Genomic DNA, 16,412 nt, shown 5'->3' with positions numbered 1-16,412 from the left:
ATTCCTCCCACAGTCCAAAAACATGCTTCATATGTTAATTGATGATTCTGAATTGTTGCTAGGGGTGAATGTGAGTGTGGGGCGACCTGTCCAGGGTGTTCCCCTGGGATAGGCTCCAGCAACCCAGTGATCCTGAAAGAAACAGAAAATTTGGTTGGTTTTATCATCACTAAAGTCTTAAATTTTACAAATTTGCTGATTCTACAAAGGGATGTAAATGGATAAAAAAGAATTACAACCAAAATAGATCTTTTCTGAAATGTTCCATTTTAAAATGTATCATTTGCACTGTGAGAGCTTAACACTCAGTCCACAACTAGAATGACCCTGACTGCTTGAACAATATACTCATAATCATAATTACTGAATAAATAGCAACAACAGACTGAATGAAACACCGGAGGAATCTATTTTGTTAACCCAAAATGAACAATAACATAAAAAACATGCTAGCATTGCTGTCAGTAGCATAAACTGATACACACAGCTACAGTGCCCTCTAGTGGTTGTTGCTATTTATTTCGAAAAAAAATACGTAGCTAAGTTTAAGTCCTGCTCGCGGCCAAACTATGCAAAAATAAAATAAAATACCCGACTTATAAAAATAATGTATATTGAAAAGATCCAATAGTTCTGGGGGGAAAAGGTAAAACAAACACTAAATGAAACCTATAATAACTGAGTGTTCCACTGTCACCAAAACATTATCACCTAATTAGTTTTGTTTCATGTTTGAATTCATGGTAATCGCTGAAACTGTCATTTCTTTTGCTATGTCTCATTTTTGTCTGTCTTGTCTTTAGAAGGAACCTTTGACTAGATTTTAGCTAGTAAGAGAAAAAAAAACGATAAAGCAGGAAAAAGATCATGAAATATGACTCCTCATGTAAAAAGCATAGAGTCAATTTGAGATTATAACATTGACTTCTTTTGTGTTTGAAATTTTAATGATAAAACAATGTTGTAATAAAACATAACCACATTTAGGAAAAGTCAGATTCCTATTGGTCCATAGGTTGTTGTTGTTTTTTTAATCTATGCCGACACAAGGTAATATTAATGTTAATTAATCTTCAGGCTGATTTATGGCCAAATATAAACACAACTTTCAAATTAAACTATCTTTTTCCTCAGCTTGATGGAGGCTCAGGACTGCATAAAATTGTATTTTTTTCCAACTCTCATGACTTTAAATTCACTTATTGGCAAATGTTGCATTTTTTGCCAGAAAGTAAGAAAACAAAAGCAGCACCAACGACAGCTTCAAAGAGCGTACATTTCTGCTTTCAAGAGGGTCATAAAGACTGGTGGGTCAGGCTTCTTGTTGTCACGGTAACTAATGAAGTTTGACTGGCAGGGACTGCCAGCTAAAATGCAGGTTATTTTTTCACGGTTTATTTAAACACTATCATACGGTGTGCTATTCTGCACTGCATCTCCATTTGGTAATGTCTTCCTTTTGATGAGGGACACAGAAACTGGGGGCCACTTAGCCGCCGAGTCTGGACCGGCAGCGTGTATACCATCCATTACGTCGGTCACCTCTGGCCCAGAATCTTGCTTCAAAGCGCGGGGGCTGCATCTAACAGGGCTGCGAGGGACACACTTCTCTGTTCCGCTTTGAAGCTGCTCTTTTGATCAGCTCTCCTCTCCTGTTTCTATCCACTGTTTGCTTCACAAAAACGGTAAATGAATCAGTTCTGAGCTCAGGCAGGATTTGTCAGCTGGCAACAAACGTGCTTTTGAAAAAGTCTGGAGCATATTTTAGTCCCACACACACACTCTGTGGAAACACAGACAGACAGAAAGACATTGTTTGAGCGAGGTGTGATCTCAGTATGGATTGCTCCAAAAAAGATTTGATAGTTAAGCTCTTAAAGAAGAGTATAAAAAAAAAAGATTCAAGGATGTTCTTTAAGATGCAGACATGACAGCTGAGATTTGAAGTCTTTAACCCTTTGGGTTGTGTTTGACATACCAGTATTTCTTTAGAAAATGAGTCTTTTTTGTTTTTGTAACCTCACACCTTTTTCTAAGAATGTGTTGCAGTTGGTTTGTTAGCAGGGGAAAAATGAAACCCTTCTATAATGATTAATGCAGTCTGTTGCTGTCTTTTCTTACACCCCTGTCAGTCTGAAGCATCACTTCTATCATGTAAACATCCTGATTTTGTTGGTTTGGACCATCATCACTCAAGTGGGCGATTGTCTTGAAGATCAGAACCCTTTGATAACACAAGCCGGATGCCTGAGGGTCTTCACGGACATGTTAATCAAGGTTCTCACCTCCTTGCCGGCTCTGCAGTCTCGACATATTTATTCATTATATTGACCGGCCGTGTGTTTCTGTGAAAATGGGCCCTCAGAAGCCGTCACTTTGTAGGTTCAAAGCTGGTCATGCCTGCAGGAACACACTGAGTTCCAGGTCTCCTCCTGCAAAGGCTCTGCTTCTGCACTCTCCCCAGCTGTGCCGTGTCCTATTTTAATGCATTGCAGTGATTAACTGCGTAACCGAGTGCAGGGCTCCGAGCTTTCTCCGTAAAAGCGTCTGCACCTTTATACAGCCAACCACAAAAGGTATTGGAAACAGCAGAGAGCAGCTGCCTGCAGCGGACCCTCCAGCAGTGCTAAGGGAGTGTAAAGATTATGTAAAGTATTTCATTGAGTGATGAGGGACGCAGATCATCACTGACGGCAGGTTTAGCAGGTATGTAGGTCACATAGGGGGAGGCCTCTTCTGCATTACGCCCCATACTGACTATTTTTGTGTGGTTCTTTTTCTTGTCTAACTTCTAAAATATATATATGTTCTAGCTGTCTTAGACCACCTTGGTCATTCATTCCCATGGAATCATTGACAGTGCATGAGGACTGGTGTCACCCATAGAAAATGGTTTACTTCAACCAAATGAGGTCAACTCAGTCGCCATTTTCCTCTATATGGACACTGCCATGTTGGAGCCAGACGTCATCAGTAAGCAGTGGTGGTTCAGAGTCAACGTTTACAATGACAACCACTCTCACCAATCAGGAGTGACCTTGTTAGGAGGCTGCACCCCTACCGCTTGAAAGCAGGCTACACAAAATTGTTAAATGTTTTGATTGTATAATGTGAGAACAGCTACTTTCATTGAAGCATTGATTGACGCTACTAAAGCGATGCTGACATACTAAATGATGCTGTCATACTAGAGCGGTGCTTCATACTAGAGCGGTGCTGTCATACTAGAGCGATGCTGTCATACTAGAGCGATGCAGTCATACTAGAGGGATGCTGTCATACTAGAGCGATGCTGTCATACTAGAGCGATGCAGTCATACTAGAGCGATGCCGTCATACTAGAGCGATGCCATCATACTAGATGATGCTGTCATACTAGAGCGATGGTGTCATACTTTAGCAATGCCGTCACACTAGAGCGATGGTGTCCTACTAGAGCGATGGGGTCATACTAGTGCGATGGTGTCCTACTAGAGCGATGGTGTCCTACTAGAGCGATGGTGTCATACTAGAGCGATGCTGTCATACTAGAGCGATGCTGTCATACAAGAGCGATGCCGTCATACTAGAGCGATGGTGTCATACTAGAGCGATGGTGTCATACTAGAGCGATGGTGTCATACTAGAGCAATGGTGTCATACTAGAGCAATGGTGTCATACTAGAGCGATGCCGTCATACTAAAGCGATGGTGTCATACTAGAGCAATGGTGTCATACTAAAGCGATACTGTCATACTAGAGCGATGCCGTCATACTAGAGCGATGCTGTCGTCATACTAGTGATGCCGTCATACCAGAGCGATGCCGTCATACTAGAGCGATGCCGTCATACTAGAGCGATGCCGTCATACTAGACGATGCTGTCATACTAGAGTGATGCCATCATACTAAAGCGATGCCATCATACTAGATGATGCTGTCATACTAGAGCGATGCCGTCATACTAGACGATGCTGTCACACTAGAGCGATGGTGTCCTACTAGAGCGATGGTGTCATACTAGAGCGATGGTGTCATACTAGAGCGATGGTGTCCTACTAGAGCGATGGTGTCATACTAGAGCGATGCTGTCATACTAGAGCGATGCCGTCATACTAGAGCGATACCGTCATACTAGAGCGATGCCGTCATACTAGAGCGATACGTCATACTAGAGCGATGCCGTCATACTAGAGCGATGCTGTTGTCATACTAGAGCGATGCCGTCATACCAGAGCGATGGAGTCATACTAGAGCGATACCGTCATACTAGAGCGATACCGTCATACTAGAGCGATGCCGTCATACTAGAGCGATGCTGTTGTCATACTAGAGCGATGCCGTCATACCAGAGCGATGGAGTCATACTAGAGCGATGCCGTCATACTAGAGCGACGCCGTCATACTAGAGCGATGCCGTCATACTAGAGCGACGCCGTCATACTAGAGCGATGCCGTCATACTAGAGTGCCCTGACCTCGAGTCGCTAGTAAGGTGCGAGTAGTGGCTTCTCACTGACCGCGCAGAAATGTTACATGGCGGGTTGTGCAGGTGATACGGAAGAGCCCATAAGATGCCTGTAGGACATCCACACAAACTACACTCTGTTTGTCTCATTTCCTCATTTGTAGCAGTAAGGCTGCAGCAAGGAGTGCACACTTAGCCCTAACAGGCTCCTTGCGCAGTCCGTACGATGTGCCTCTATCTCACCTACATCATCCTTAAGGTGTTTGCTACAACCTGTCGCTCACAATGAGCTTGTAGAAAAAATGTGCCTGAACATTTTCACGGGTTCACTGAGCCGTCTTAATATATTTCATGGGGGCTGCCGGCGTGCCCCTTACGGGTTTGACCATTTTTCACCCACAGACAGCTCATATCCACTCACAAGGGCAGTTGTGATGAAGGCTTTTGAGGATGATGAAGAGATTGAAGGATGTTGCCAGCAGAGAAAGCTGCTCTTCTTCACTCTCCTGGCCAAGTCTTGCCAGTGGTCTTTTTTTCTTTCTTGTTTTGAGATGTGAGCTGCGCCCACTTCATTTCTTTCCATCAAGCACAGCCTTCTAATCATCTCCCCCCTTCCTGTGAGCAGTAGCTAAACCCCAAAGCAGATGGTGTCCAGTCCTCTTTTCACTCATTCACAGCACTTTGTGTTTCCTCTTCTTGTCAAGCATGGCCCGGGCTGTGTAATGAGTTTGGGCTCTTTCAGTTTGTTTAGAGGACCCTGACCCAACTTGGAGCCGCCCCACTGCAGGCGTAACTGCAAGGTTACCTAAACCCGCGGGGAGAGCACAATGCTGCTTAGTGTCCACATCCTCTGGGCCCTTTTTCTTCAGGAGAAAGAAAGCCAGAATATTAATGAAGACTCTTGGCTTTGCAGGAGGATGGCGGTGGAGAGGGGCGGTCACAGTGTTTACTGAACAGGCTTGTTTTCATCTTTCCAGCCCGTGGGTCACAGCTCAGTACTCTTTAATTGGCTCAGATTGTCAGACAGTGTTCAATCTAGGAGAAAAGAAAACTCCAGCTATCAAACGCTACCCCCCTCCACCCACCCGCCGCCTCCAAACCAAATCCTTATTTCCCTTCCCTGCTTCTCTGAGGACGGTCATGCAGCTCAGCTTTTTTTCCACAAGCATGCTCTACAAATGTAACATTAACATATGAAAATGGGCTGCTTTCCACATTTACTAGCTCATTAAATCTTTTGGTTGAGCACTTGTTGAGGTACCCCCCCCTCTCTTGTTTTGCCTGAGAAGAGATGGCTTTGATTATCTTTGCATTAGGCATATCAGGCCCAAAGCTATTAGTCCATGTAAGCCTCAATGAGAGGCTCACTGGTACTTGTTTAATATACTTGGGGCCAGTACAAACCAGCCCCCCTACCCCCGACCACCCAGTTTACCTCCTGAAATGAATCTTCTTCTGAAAGGAGAGGACCTTCGAGAGACGCTGGCACAGACATTATTCTCTCAACGTTAAGTGCGTTTGAGAAACCGGGCCCTCCAGCCGCACCAAAAACCGGGACTTAAGCTAAGAAAATAGAACTAGTTTACATGTTTATCGGGAGTTTCAATCGGTCCTATGCAGAACAGACAGAAGATCTCGAGGAGTTCCTGAAGTGAAATTGGGACACTGGTATTTGTGGTTTAAGGGGGTGCAGCTGGACGTCTGTGTGATCTGCTAGAGTTCAATTCCCCAGGCCTGTTCAAACACAGCCCACCGAGCCGCCATGGTTCTGGGATCAAATGGACCGAAGAATCTCTCCTGGGGACTGACACTGCGGGGCACAGACACCTGTACTCCTTCACACATCCATCGATTTTTTTTTTTTTTTTCATTTATTCTCTGCTCAAAACGAGGAGCTGAATAAAAGTCAGCGAGGAGTCCTGTGGCTGCGGGACAAAGAAAACCACCTGTTCTGCTCAAGCCTCCAGTCTGGAACATTAAACAGAGACGGTTCCCAAGCTGCCGTGTTGGTGACCCGCAGGGACCGGCTCCTTTGAAGGCCGACCGAGCTGAAACGGCACGACCCTTGAAAGCAGAACTGCTGGTGATCGTGACGAATGCCGTATGATGACCATGAGGGGACTTACCCGCACAAAGGCTGCAGTTAATCAAGCATGTGTTATTTATTCATACAATCCTTTGTTTGTAATCTTCATCCACTGTGGCCGTCCACTTCAGGCATGTTTTCTGCAGCGGTTGATTCTAACGCAGCACTTCACTAATGCTGACCAACAAAACACTAACTACTTCTTGTCTAATAAATGAATGCAAGGTGGGGGCATGTAATTTTCTGCTTGTCTGCATACGAGGGTGACTTATGCCCACCCCCCGTCTGCGTGGCAGTACCGGCACATTTTCCCTCTTGATTGGATTGCTATCCAGGATGTTTCAGAAAACTTCCTTAACGCTGAAGTGATTAAAATGTTGAAAAGTTTTGGAGCTTTTTTCTCTGGACCTGGCAGACGGACAGATATGTGGCAGCAGGTTGAACCCATTTTATCCTCATTAGAGGGTTTTAAGCAGTTTTTCTTCATGTCTGTCCTTCTTTTGCACAAACACGCAAGCCAAATCGCGTCTTGAAGCTCTTCTTTGTGCCAGTTTCCACTTGAGAAACCCGGTTCGTGTGATTTCCAGTCCCTTCAGCAGCCCGGTTTCCTTTTCCCTGCCTGGCTTGTTTTTTTTTTAACTCCCTGATCTTTTTACTAAATGATGCCCCCCACCCCCACTCTGGGCACACACCGGCTAAATTAAGAGAGAAAAATCCTCTTTTCCTGTATTGGGGTTGGAAGTGTCGTACCTCTGCACAGAGTTTGCACAGAGGTCGCCTTGGGTCCATCATCCGATGTCTGCTTTACCTGTTCTCCGGGGTTCAGGTCAGGACATTGCTGGTTGTACCACATGAGGCACTCCCACTTAATGGAATTGGGGGATGATGATAGTTCTGATGGTAAAACATGCAGTGACTGAACCATCTAAAAATCGGTTTTGCTCTGACTGGTGATTCCTGTCCACCTCCTCCACCAAAGCCAACCCCGGTGACCACGTTGACCTCGGCGTATCGCTCACCTTGCTTTTGATGACCGTTTCTGTGCACGATGACCCGACACTCATCAGCGAACAGAACGGTAGCCCATCGCTGCATTGTCATGGTCTAGTACTACAAATGTCGTCTGTCCTTCCAGTCAAAGCGGTGGAGTCGGTTGTGAATGGTTGGTAACATCTGGTAAACGGGCCTGCAGCTTCGTGGCGTTTCTTAAACCCTGTCTGAGGTCAGAGGTCCTTGGGTTCTGGTCATGGTTCTGGTCACGGGCAAGGCTCCACTCCTGGGTCTGTCACAAACTCTGCCAGTAGTTGCTGAAAGTCTGCTGATGACATTGTGAGACTCATCAAGTTCACTAGCTACACCTGACTGTCTATTACCAACCCTAAGGCGCGCCACGGCCAGGTGGCGCTGCTCGTCTGTTAAGGGCCGTCGTGTGTTCATGACCGTTTGAATGATGAACTTAAGGTCATCAAACGTCATAAAGGTTTTTCTTTTAGAATTTTTCGGTTTTTGGCCCCAATAAGTAAGACACACTTAACCAGGGGCCTCAAAAGTTGCTAGTAGGCGGTATCAGTAAAACGTGATCTGGTCAAAATAGAAAGATAAAGCTGCTGCACTTTATTATTATTTATTTTTTACAACTGTATTTTCTTTAAAAAATGTGATTATGTTTTGCTGCTTTAGGCTGTAGGTGACTGATTGACAGCTCTCCTCAAGGGGGGGTAGAGGGGACTTTTTTTTTTAGCAGTGTTGTACAGAAACGACTTATTACTGATAAATAAAACGCTTCATTGACAATAGAATACTGCAAAAAGTAGAGCAAGGACTGAAAAGAAATCAACAAAGGGCTTACTGAGAAGACGTTTCTTTAAAAAATAAAATAAAGACCAGCAGGGCTATTCATAATGCCAGTGATGTTTTTTTGTGTTTTTTTTTAGCTTTTAAATGTGTTTTGAATTCCTCTCTGTTTGCATTCAACATATTATTTTATAAAATAAAACAGCTGAGGTTTTTCTCTGTAAAAGTTGTTATTGATGTAGTGAGCGTAAAGATCTTTAGGTTCCAGCTTAAAATTTCTGTCTAAATTACATCTCTGGACCGTAAAATTGTAAACTAACGACTGTGTTAAATATTTTCTTATCTCTTTTAACAGATTAAAAAGCAGGGTTTTTATCTATTTAACGTATGTAACGTTGGGAGTTGGGTCATCTGGACCCACTAGACAGTGCTCTGAACCTTTTTTCTTCAATGATTTGTGATCTTTACTGGTGTCCATGGATTACATGAAATCTTTCCATCTTTATCCACCTTTGTCATGGTAGGGAGAACACGTCAATGTGAGGGTGGGGTCATTTTGACCCCATAAGATAGCACTAGGGTTAAGATGCTTGTTAGTAGCAGCCTCCTACTCTTAAAACCTTTGAGGCTGACCACATAGACCATTATGTGGAAAAAACCCAGAGGGAGGTGTGTCTGTCACAACGATGCAATTATCTGTGCAACTCTGTGCTTACCACATCCACTGAGTTTTTCACTATATCCCCAACCTATTGTAAGTATTATAAGTTTATATTTCCATGTTTTCCTATGCTGTCTCTCTACTTAAAGCTTAAGACATAAAAGGACACTCATGGGTTCCCAAATTTGATCTTTTTTTGCTTTTACAGAACTACTATTTTCTGTCCAGATATAAAGGAGCCTGTTTACGATAAGCCTCAGCGATCCACAAAAAAGCTTCAGGCAATTTTTCCTGCGAGACAAAACCACAAAAATAGAACCTTATCTGTAAATAAGCAGTAGATCCTTTGAAGAACTTTTAATGTGTCACTTATGATGTTTTATTCTGTGGACTTTCTGTTTCATGCCTGGTATCAAAAGCGAGTAAATCAAACGCAGACTGTTGTGCATCCTTCCTGCTTCTCAGCAGTCCTTCAGTCCCTGTTGTGCCTTTAAGAGAAATTCATCCCCAAATGTTGCAAGTTCTCTGTCAGCAGAGGATACTTCAGCCACAGTTCTAGTCTTCTGATCAGATTGCTGCTGAAGTGAAGGTGTCATGTTGCCCACAAGTGTTTGACGTCCTTCTAAGAGCCTCTGCCGTGTGGAAGCCTACCTGCAAAGTACAGCCACAAATCTGCTTTCCTCAGTGATTAAACCAACTTGACTACAGGCTCGCCGCCATAAACACACAGAACAATGACATCCTCTTGGATTCCACGCGTTCTTCTATCACGCTTAAGCAGTCGTGTTTGTTTACATTATCACCAGGCTGCCTGGGGAGAGCGGTTATTTTTGTGAGGAGCTTTGTTTGGAGGATTGTTGTTGCAAAAGTGTGGAGGTTTGCTCAGGGAGTGACAAAGACTGAGTTGTGCGACAAGAGAAGTAACAAGTCGGGGGGGGGGGGGGGGGGGGGGTTGCCTTACAGGGACGGCGCTCTGTAATTAATTTTACATGAGTCTCGCTCCCGTCTTGCGTTTGTTTAGTTCTTTTTGGGAGGAATAACTCTTCAGGAAGGAAGTGAATTCCAGGCATGAATGATGAAGCTGCTGTAAAAAATGATCCACATTTCCAGTGCTTTCAGGAAGTGACGGCATCATCTTACAGGAAAATCACTTTCAGAATGTTTGATCAGCTGCATGCATGACATTTATGAGTATCTGCTCTGCATTTCAGGGGTTTCCAGCAGTAATGCCGGCGACGAAGGTGAGTTCAGATGCTTTTCCACATCTTCCTGCGTCATTTGCATTCCACAGAGCACATCTGCATCCTGATTACATCATAAATGCACCTACATTTCAGTGTTATCATTAGAAGAAAAATGCTCTAATTTTGTGTGGTTGTCTTCTGAAAACCTCATGAATAATCAGGTCTTTCAAAGTAGGTCAACATTTCAGATGAACAGCATGGGAGTTTTAAACTGTAACACTTAATAGCAGAAGATGAGACAAAGTGTGAACTCTGCTGTTTTACATTCGACTCCCGTAAAAAGGCACATTTGATCATTTTCTGAGCAGTGCACAGCTGGAACAGGACATCCTGTTTCTGTTTTTAAGCTTTTCACTTTTGAAACTTCCTTTTTTTATGTTGGAAGCCCATTTAGACTTGCTGGTTTCTTTATTCTAGATTCTATAAATAAAAAGTGGCAAAATGTTTGCTTTTTAACCCTTTAACACACATGTGTCAAACTCAAGGCCCGGGGGCCAAATGTGGCCCTCCGTGTCATTTTATGTGGCATCAAAGTTTTTAATTTCTTAGAATAAAAAATAAAAATTGGTGTGTATTTATTCATATCTAGGGGGAATCAGACTTGAAATATGGGATTGGTCAACTATACATTAGGACTTAAACACTGTCCATATAACCTAACCTGACAGAATCAAATGTAAAAGGATTTATGCTAGAGTAACAAGCAAACATGTGTTTTCTATTCAACTGTAATTGTCATTTAAAAAGTTTTAATAAATAAATAATAATTTATTTGACATTAAGGAGTAGTTACATACATTTTTCATTACATTTAGTTATGTGTAGAAGTTATATCTGGCCCTTTGAAGACAGACACTGTACTGATGTGGCCCTCAGTGAAAATGAGTTTGACGCCCCCGCTTTAACACCAGGAATGTCGCCATTTAGACTTACAAAACCGAGTTCGTGGAGGATCGTAGAGAGGAGCGACTGCAAGGGGAGCACAGGTGTGTGTTGGAGTTCCTTTGAGGCACCTGCAGCCACCTTTAACCCTTGTGCTATCCAAGGCACTTTAACGTTGGGAGTGGGGTCATCTAGACCCACTAGACAGTGCTCTGAACCTTTTTTCTTCAATGATTTGTGATCTTCACTGGTGTCCATGGATTACATGAAATCTTTCCACCTTTATCCACCTTTGTCATGGTAGGGAGAACACGTCAATGTAAGGGGGGGGTCATCTGGACCCCATAAGATAGCACAGGGGCTAGTAAGATCATGATAATGGAATGTACCGATTGTCGTGCATACGGTACACATATGGCATACAGGTGATGATGTCTCATTAAGGTCCGAGTACTGGCCCCTCACTGACTACGAATTCACAGAGTGGTCTACGACCTTAAATTTCCCGCGGACCCCCTGAATGCCCCGTATCCATCCCTAAAGGCAGTTGTGACTACTGCTTAAAGCCCCGGTGTTAAAGGGGTTAAAAGGCATTTGGTTTATTTCGGCACTTCTTTATTTCACAAAGATTTAATAATTCATTTGTGTTCATCTGAGGACGTATTCATCTTCAAGATGGTCTGGAACCATATGATTGATGGGGTTTTTTTTTTTCCGTTATACGACCTCAGATACGTTTCTGCTGTTCTGGGCAAGAAAATGAACAACAGATTTTAATTTTTTCCCTCTATTGTCTCCCCCTTCATCCAGATGAGATGGTAGATTCTGTTGAGCCTTCAGCATCAGCCGCCAGCGTTCAGCCCAAAGGTGAGGCCACGAAAGAGACGCACTCACTCTTTCAAAGCAGTTATGTGGGGAAAATCGCCGTCCAGCATCCCTCTGTTTCTCCTCCAGGGTCACACGCATTAGTAAATCTGCTCTACCCTGATATTTTGGTATCCAAGTGCCAGCCCGTCTTTGGAGATGGAGTTTGATGAATTACCTGCAAACTCAACTGTCGGACATTTAATAAATCAACCGTGCCACACTTATTATTCTAACACACATGCTGTAGGGGCAGTAATCATGCCAATAAATCATATTTGATAAGGATAACACACTGTTATTCTCCAGTTTACTTTCACATGCAGGATTATAATAGGATGGCATGCAGTTTGAAGGTCCACTTTATTGGAGCGCATGAAGACAAAAGCCACAGTTTAGATTTCCACACGGCAAAGTTTTTGGGTGGGAAAACTAAATTCATTAAGCGACTGGTGAGAGCAGATTGTCAGGGTTGAATAAATAGGACGGCACAGGAAATAAGTTGGCAGAGACAGTGGCGTCGGTGCAGAGAGGAGGAAGCTTTAAACAATGCCAAACAAAGCAGCGGAGAAGAAAAAGCTTGTTGTCGAACAGCCACGAGGATCAGAGGGAGGTTTTGTATTAGGGACTTAGTGGGCACATGGTGTGCTTTTTACATTAGCTAAAGTAGCGCAAAGGAAAACCACAATGGAGCGGCCGTTTTTTCCTGAACAAAAGCGTGGCTTTATTTTATCTTCACAAAAGATCAATGTTGTTTTTCAGAGTGAAAAAAGAGGGGAAATGGATTAGTCTCTGTGCCAGTTTATTATCCCAACCACAGTTTTTCATTACAGATGAATTTCCCACCAAACTTCATGCCGTTGTGCAGCAACAGCTTTGGTTTTCCGATGTTATGTGTGAAATTTCTTTGGATCTTCGACATTTCAACATCACATTGTCTTTTTTCTGTGTGTTTAAATTAAATTTGCTGAATTTTTTTAATTCTTAAAAAGACAAAAAATGTACATCTAAACAGCAACAGCTGCTCTGTTGAGATTTCGTCACAACTGTCCTTACGGGTGGATTCAGGCTGTCCGGGGTGAAAACGGTCAGAGCTGTACGGAGTAGGTAACCTGTACACAGGTAACCCACGCGAAATATCAAGATCATAGACCGCTCAGTGAAGTCAGAGTTAAAATGTTTATGCACATAAGGGCACGCTAAGAGGGACAGGTCGTATTGAACACTAAAAAAACATTTGAGGATAAAGTAGTTGAGACACAGACTTTTGTACCGATCCAAATCTGACACAAGGAGCCAGAGAAAACATCAACTATGCTGATGTTAGCTTGGGGTTGTTAGGGGCTGTAAGCTAACGGGAGAGCGTGTAAAGCAGGGATGCCCACAATATGTTGGCAGGCGAGCTACTTTTGAGAGGACAAAACGGTGAAATGGTATAGCGTTCTATCTTCTTCAAAGGCCTAAAGCCACTTTAGTCACAGACGCTGTCACTTAACCACACACTGGTGGCGGCTCCGCTGCCGAACACTGGCGCCAACCTTCCATCGGAGGCAAGATGTTGTTCAGTGTCTTGCCCAAGGACATTTCGACATATGGGCGGGCAAGGCGGGAATCGAACCTGCAATCTTCCGATCAGGGTTCGACCGCCCTACTGCTGCACTAAGTCCAAAAGATCTACCTATATAAATACTTACATATCAAATTTAAGTTTAACTTCAAAGTTGAAAACTTATGCAGAATTTTTAGTCTAAATGTTTATATACCAATAATTCCAAAATACAGTGAAGGTACACAAATCTTGATGAGATGAGACGTTGTTATTTATTCAACTTCAAAGCTGACAACTTCTAATACATATTCAGTCAAAAATACATTATGTTTGTACTAATAATAAAAAAACAACACAGTAAGAGTACACGCATTTTTGAGAGGAGATAGCTGAGAATGAATGTTATTTTTGTAGAAATAACTAAACAGAACAGATAAGGCGTTTTATTGTGAAAACAAAAAGCAATGATTATTATTGCAACTACCTGCATATTTCATTTCATTTGCAGCAGTTTGCACCAGTTTCAGCTCAACTAGGAACATGTTAGAGTTTTTAAACAGAGTTTAGGACAAAAACTACAAAGGCTAGAAAATTTAAAAATGGAAAAAATATACATTGAGCAGTTTCAACTCTATATAACACAAAAAACCCCAAAGCAAATCAACTAATTACAACCAGACATGTTAAACACAATGTTTCCTCAATTACATTCTAAAAATGAATCGGTGATATGGGAAATCTGAGAAGTAGAATTGCAGATTTTTTCAACTCCTCTCTGCACATTTTCACGTTTTTCTCTCTTGTTTAAACTCCTAATAGAAAAATAGAATGAAAACAAAGATCTAATCACAATCAAAATTGATGTAGATTTGACAAACTGAAAGATTCTGAACCAGAGACAACACAGCAGGAGATCGACAATCATCTACAGCCAATCAGGACGCAGAACACAATGCACAGTATGAAGCAATAAAAGCATCCAAAGGTAGACTAAAAATATCAGCCAAATAGCGAGTCGGCAAAGAACCACAGTGACAGATTTTACTGAAAACTGTCGCTAAGCGTTTGTTGTAGGAGATAAACAGGAAGTGGAACAACTATGCAAAAAAAGCAGATATAAAAATACAGCACATCCTGAACACATCCTTTTCAAAAAATATACAATACGAAAAGTCCATCTAAAACTCTGTTAAACTGTTTACTTCCCATTTTATCTAAAAACACTTGAAGCTTTGAACTTTTGGTGGCAAACAGAAGGAAAAGCAACCGTCAAACTGCTGCTCCCTTTATATTCTGTCTATTTATATGAAGTTATAGTCTTGAAATATAACACGCTCATTCCTACTATGAAAGCTTTTAGGTTTCACAGAAAAAAATATTTAAAAAACTGCAGAGGTTTTTGAACTAAAAGGGCTAATGTTGTTGGGATGACAATATAGAATATTTTGTTTAGCGGCAAAAAGCAAAACAATATTTAGCCATCAAAATAGGTTTATGTACAGTACGAGCCCCAACACTCGGCCCAATGTTTAGCCTCAAAAAAACTCATTTTCCACATCAACGGGTTCAGTCAAACTGAGTCAAACCTCATATTGGACTAAAACCATCAAATGTCTCCTCTGAACACTGAATTTCTCTTTTCTTGTGTTTTTATCCAGATTCTGCTAAAAAGAATGAATGACCTGCAGAGAGGAAGAGTCGACCTCATCTGACAGCCAGCAAACTGTGCAAAGGCCATCCAGTGCCCCCCCCCCCCACCTTCTCAGTGTGGGCTCTGACCCCGCCCCGGACCACCAGCTATTCACAAAACGCTCACGTCCCCAACTTTACTTCGCCTCTGTCCTCATCCTCAGAAAAGAATCCATCTTTGAGGTCTGTAAATGTCTGTCTGCATACGGAGGGACTCCAACATATCAACCCGAAAAGATGAGCCATACCTCACTGTGTGTTAGGGTCATTGTGTCAGTGGGGTGCGACCAGTTCAATTAGCTTCAAGTCTCTTATTTGATTAAAAAAAAGCCACTGTGAGAGCGCGGTCAGAGGCCGGACGCTCCTCCACGTCGGTTCTACAGGCTGGATGACTCTTCTCACCAACACTCTTTGGTTCTTACAGCTCCATCTCCACTGCAGCACTCAACCCCCCCCCCAAGACCAAGCCGATTACCGCTAAAAACAAGCCCAAAGTCGACAAATCGATCAACTTTTTCTCTCTTTGCCGTTTCCAGTGCATGCCAGAAACCTGCTATGACCCTCACCAACCGTCTTCTTTGCTTCTGCTTTTGTCCTTTCAGATTGTCTATAAATTTATGGAAGGAATCTGCCTTATTTCGTATCAAAACGACAAAAATCACGATCTCAGCCCACAGGAGCCGCTCCTGCTCTGGATTCATGGTTGTGCATTGCTTGCGGATGATTTGTACTTTTAAAAACATGATGTAATGGCTAATACCTGTTTTGTTAATCACACCTGGGGTTTTTCCTTCATTCAATTTTAGGGTCCTTCTCCTTTTTCTGTATCATTTCTTTTAAGTGGTGCCATTCAAAAGAGCAGAGGGGTTTCAGATTTATGAAATGATGCCTTCATACTTGGATGTTTGCTTTGCTAAAACTATAACAATATCAACTAATAAAGTTTAAAGCAGAAGCTGTGAGTCATCTCGTCTTTTTTTGGTTTTATTGTGTGCTTTTCTGATGTTGAGCTGCTGTGCATCAGTGACTAGACAGAGACTGTTAGTCTTCCTGTGATCTGAAGCTGGTTCAGTCTTGACCTTCAGGCTTTCCTTCACCAATCCAGCAGCCCCTCTAACCCCTGGGCTCTTCCTCTCCTTGGAGATGCTCTCTAATGGCTGGAGACCCCACAAGATGTTTGTTTTCATAGAACTAGC

The 16,412-nt window shown here is 42.7% G+C and overlaps 1 protein-coding gene across 4 annotated transcripts in view; it reads left to right on the top strand.

Annotated features, from left to right (window-relative positions):
• macrod2 (mono-ADP ribosylhydrolase 2) overlaps positions 1-16,171 on the top strand; it is a 427,772-nt gene extending 411,601 nt beyond the window's left edge. For 2 of the 4 annotated variants that reach the window (XM_023963152.2, XM_023963151.2), the window contains 3 exons: positions 10,200-10,229; positions 11,925-11,981; positions 15,186-16,171. In XM_023963152.2, coding sequence (XP_023818920.1) covers positions 10,200-10,229; positions 11,925-11,981; positions 15,186-15,208 — 110 coding nt within the window. In that variant the 3' untranslated portion in view covers positions 15,209-16,171. The remainder of the gene's footprint in view (positions 1-10,199; positions 10,230-11,924; positions 11,982-15,185) is intronic. The other 2 variants (XM_078931417.1, XM_023963153.2) reach the window with 1 other exon arrangement.
• The last annotated feature ends 241 nt before the right edge of the window (positions 16,172-16,412 follow it).

The sequence above is a fragment of the Oryzias latipes genome, chromosome 15, assembly GCF_053564925.1.
Source record: "Oryzias latipes strain Hd-rR chromosome 15, Olatipes_Hd-rR_3.1".
In the NCBI taxonomy this organism is placed as follows: domain Eukaryota; kingdom Metazoa; phylum Chordata; class Actinopteri; order Beloniformes; family Adrianichthyidae; genus Oryzias; species Oryzias latipes.
The sequence above is the reverse complement of the archived record's forward strand: the minus strand, read 5'-3'. Positions and strand labels throughout refer to the sequence as shown.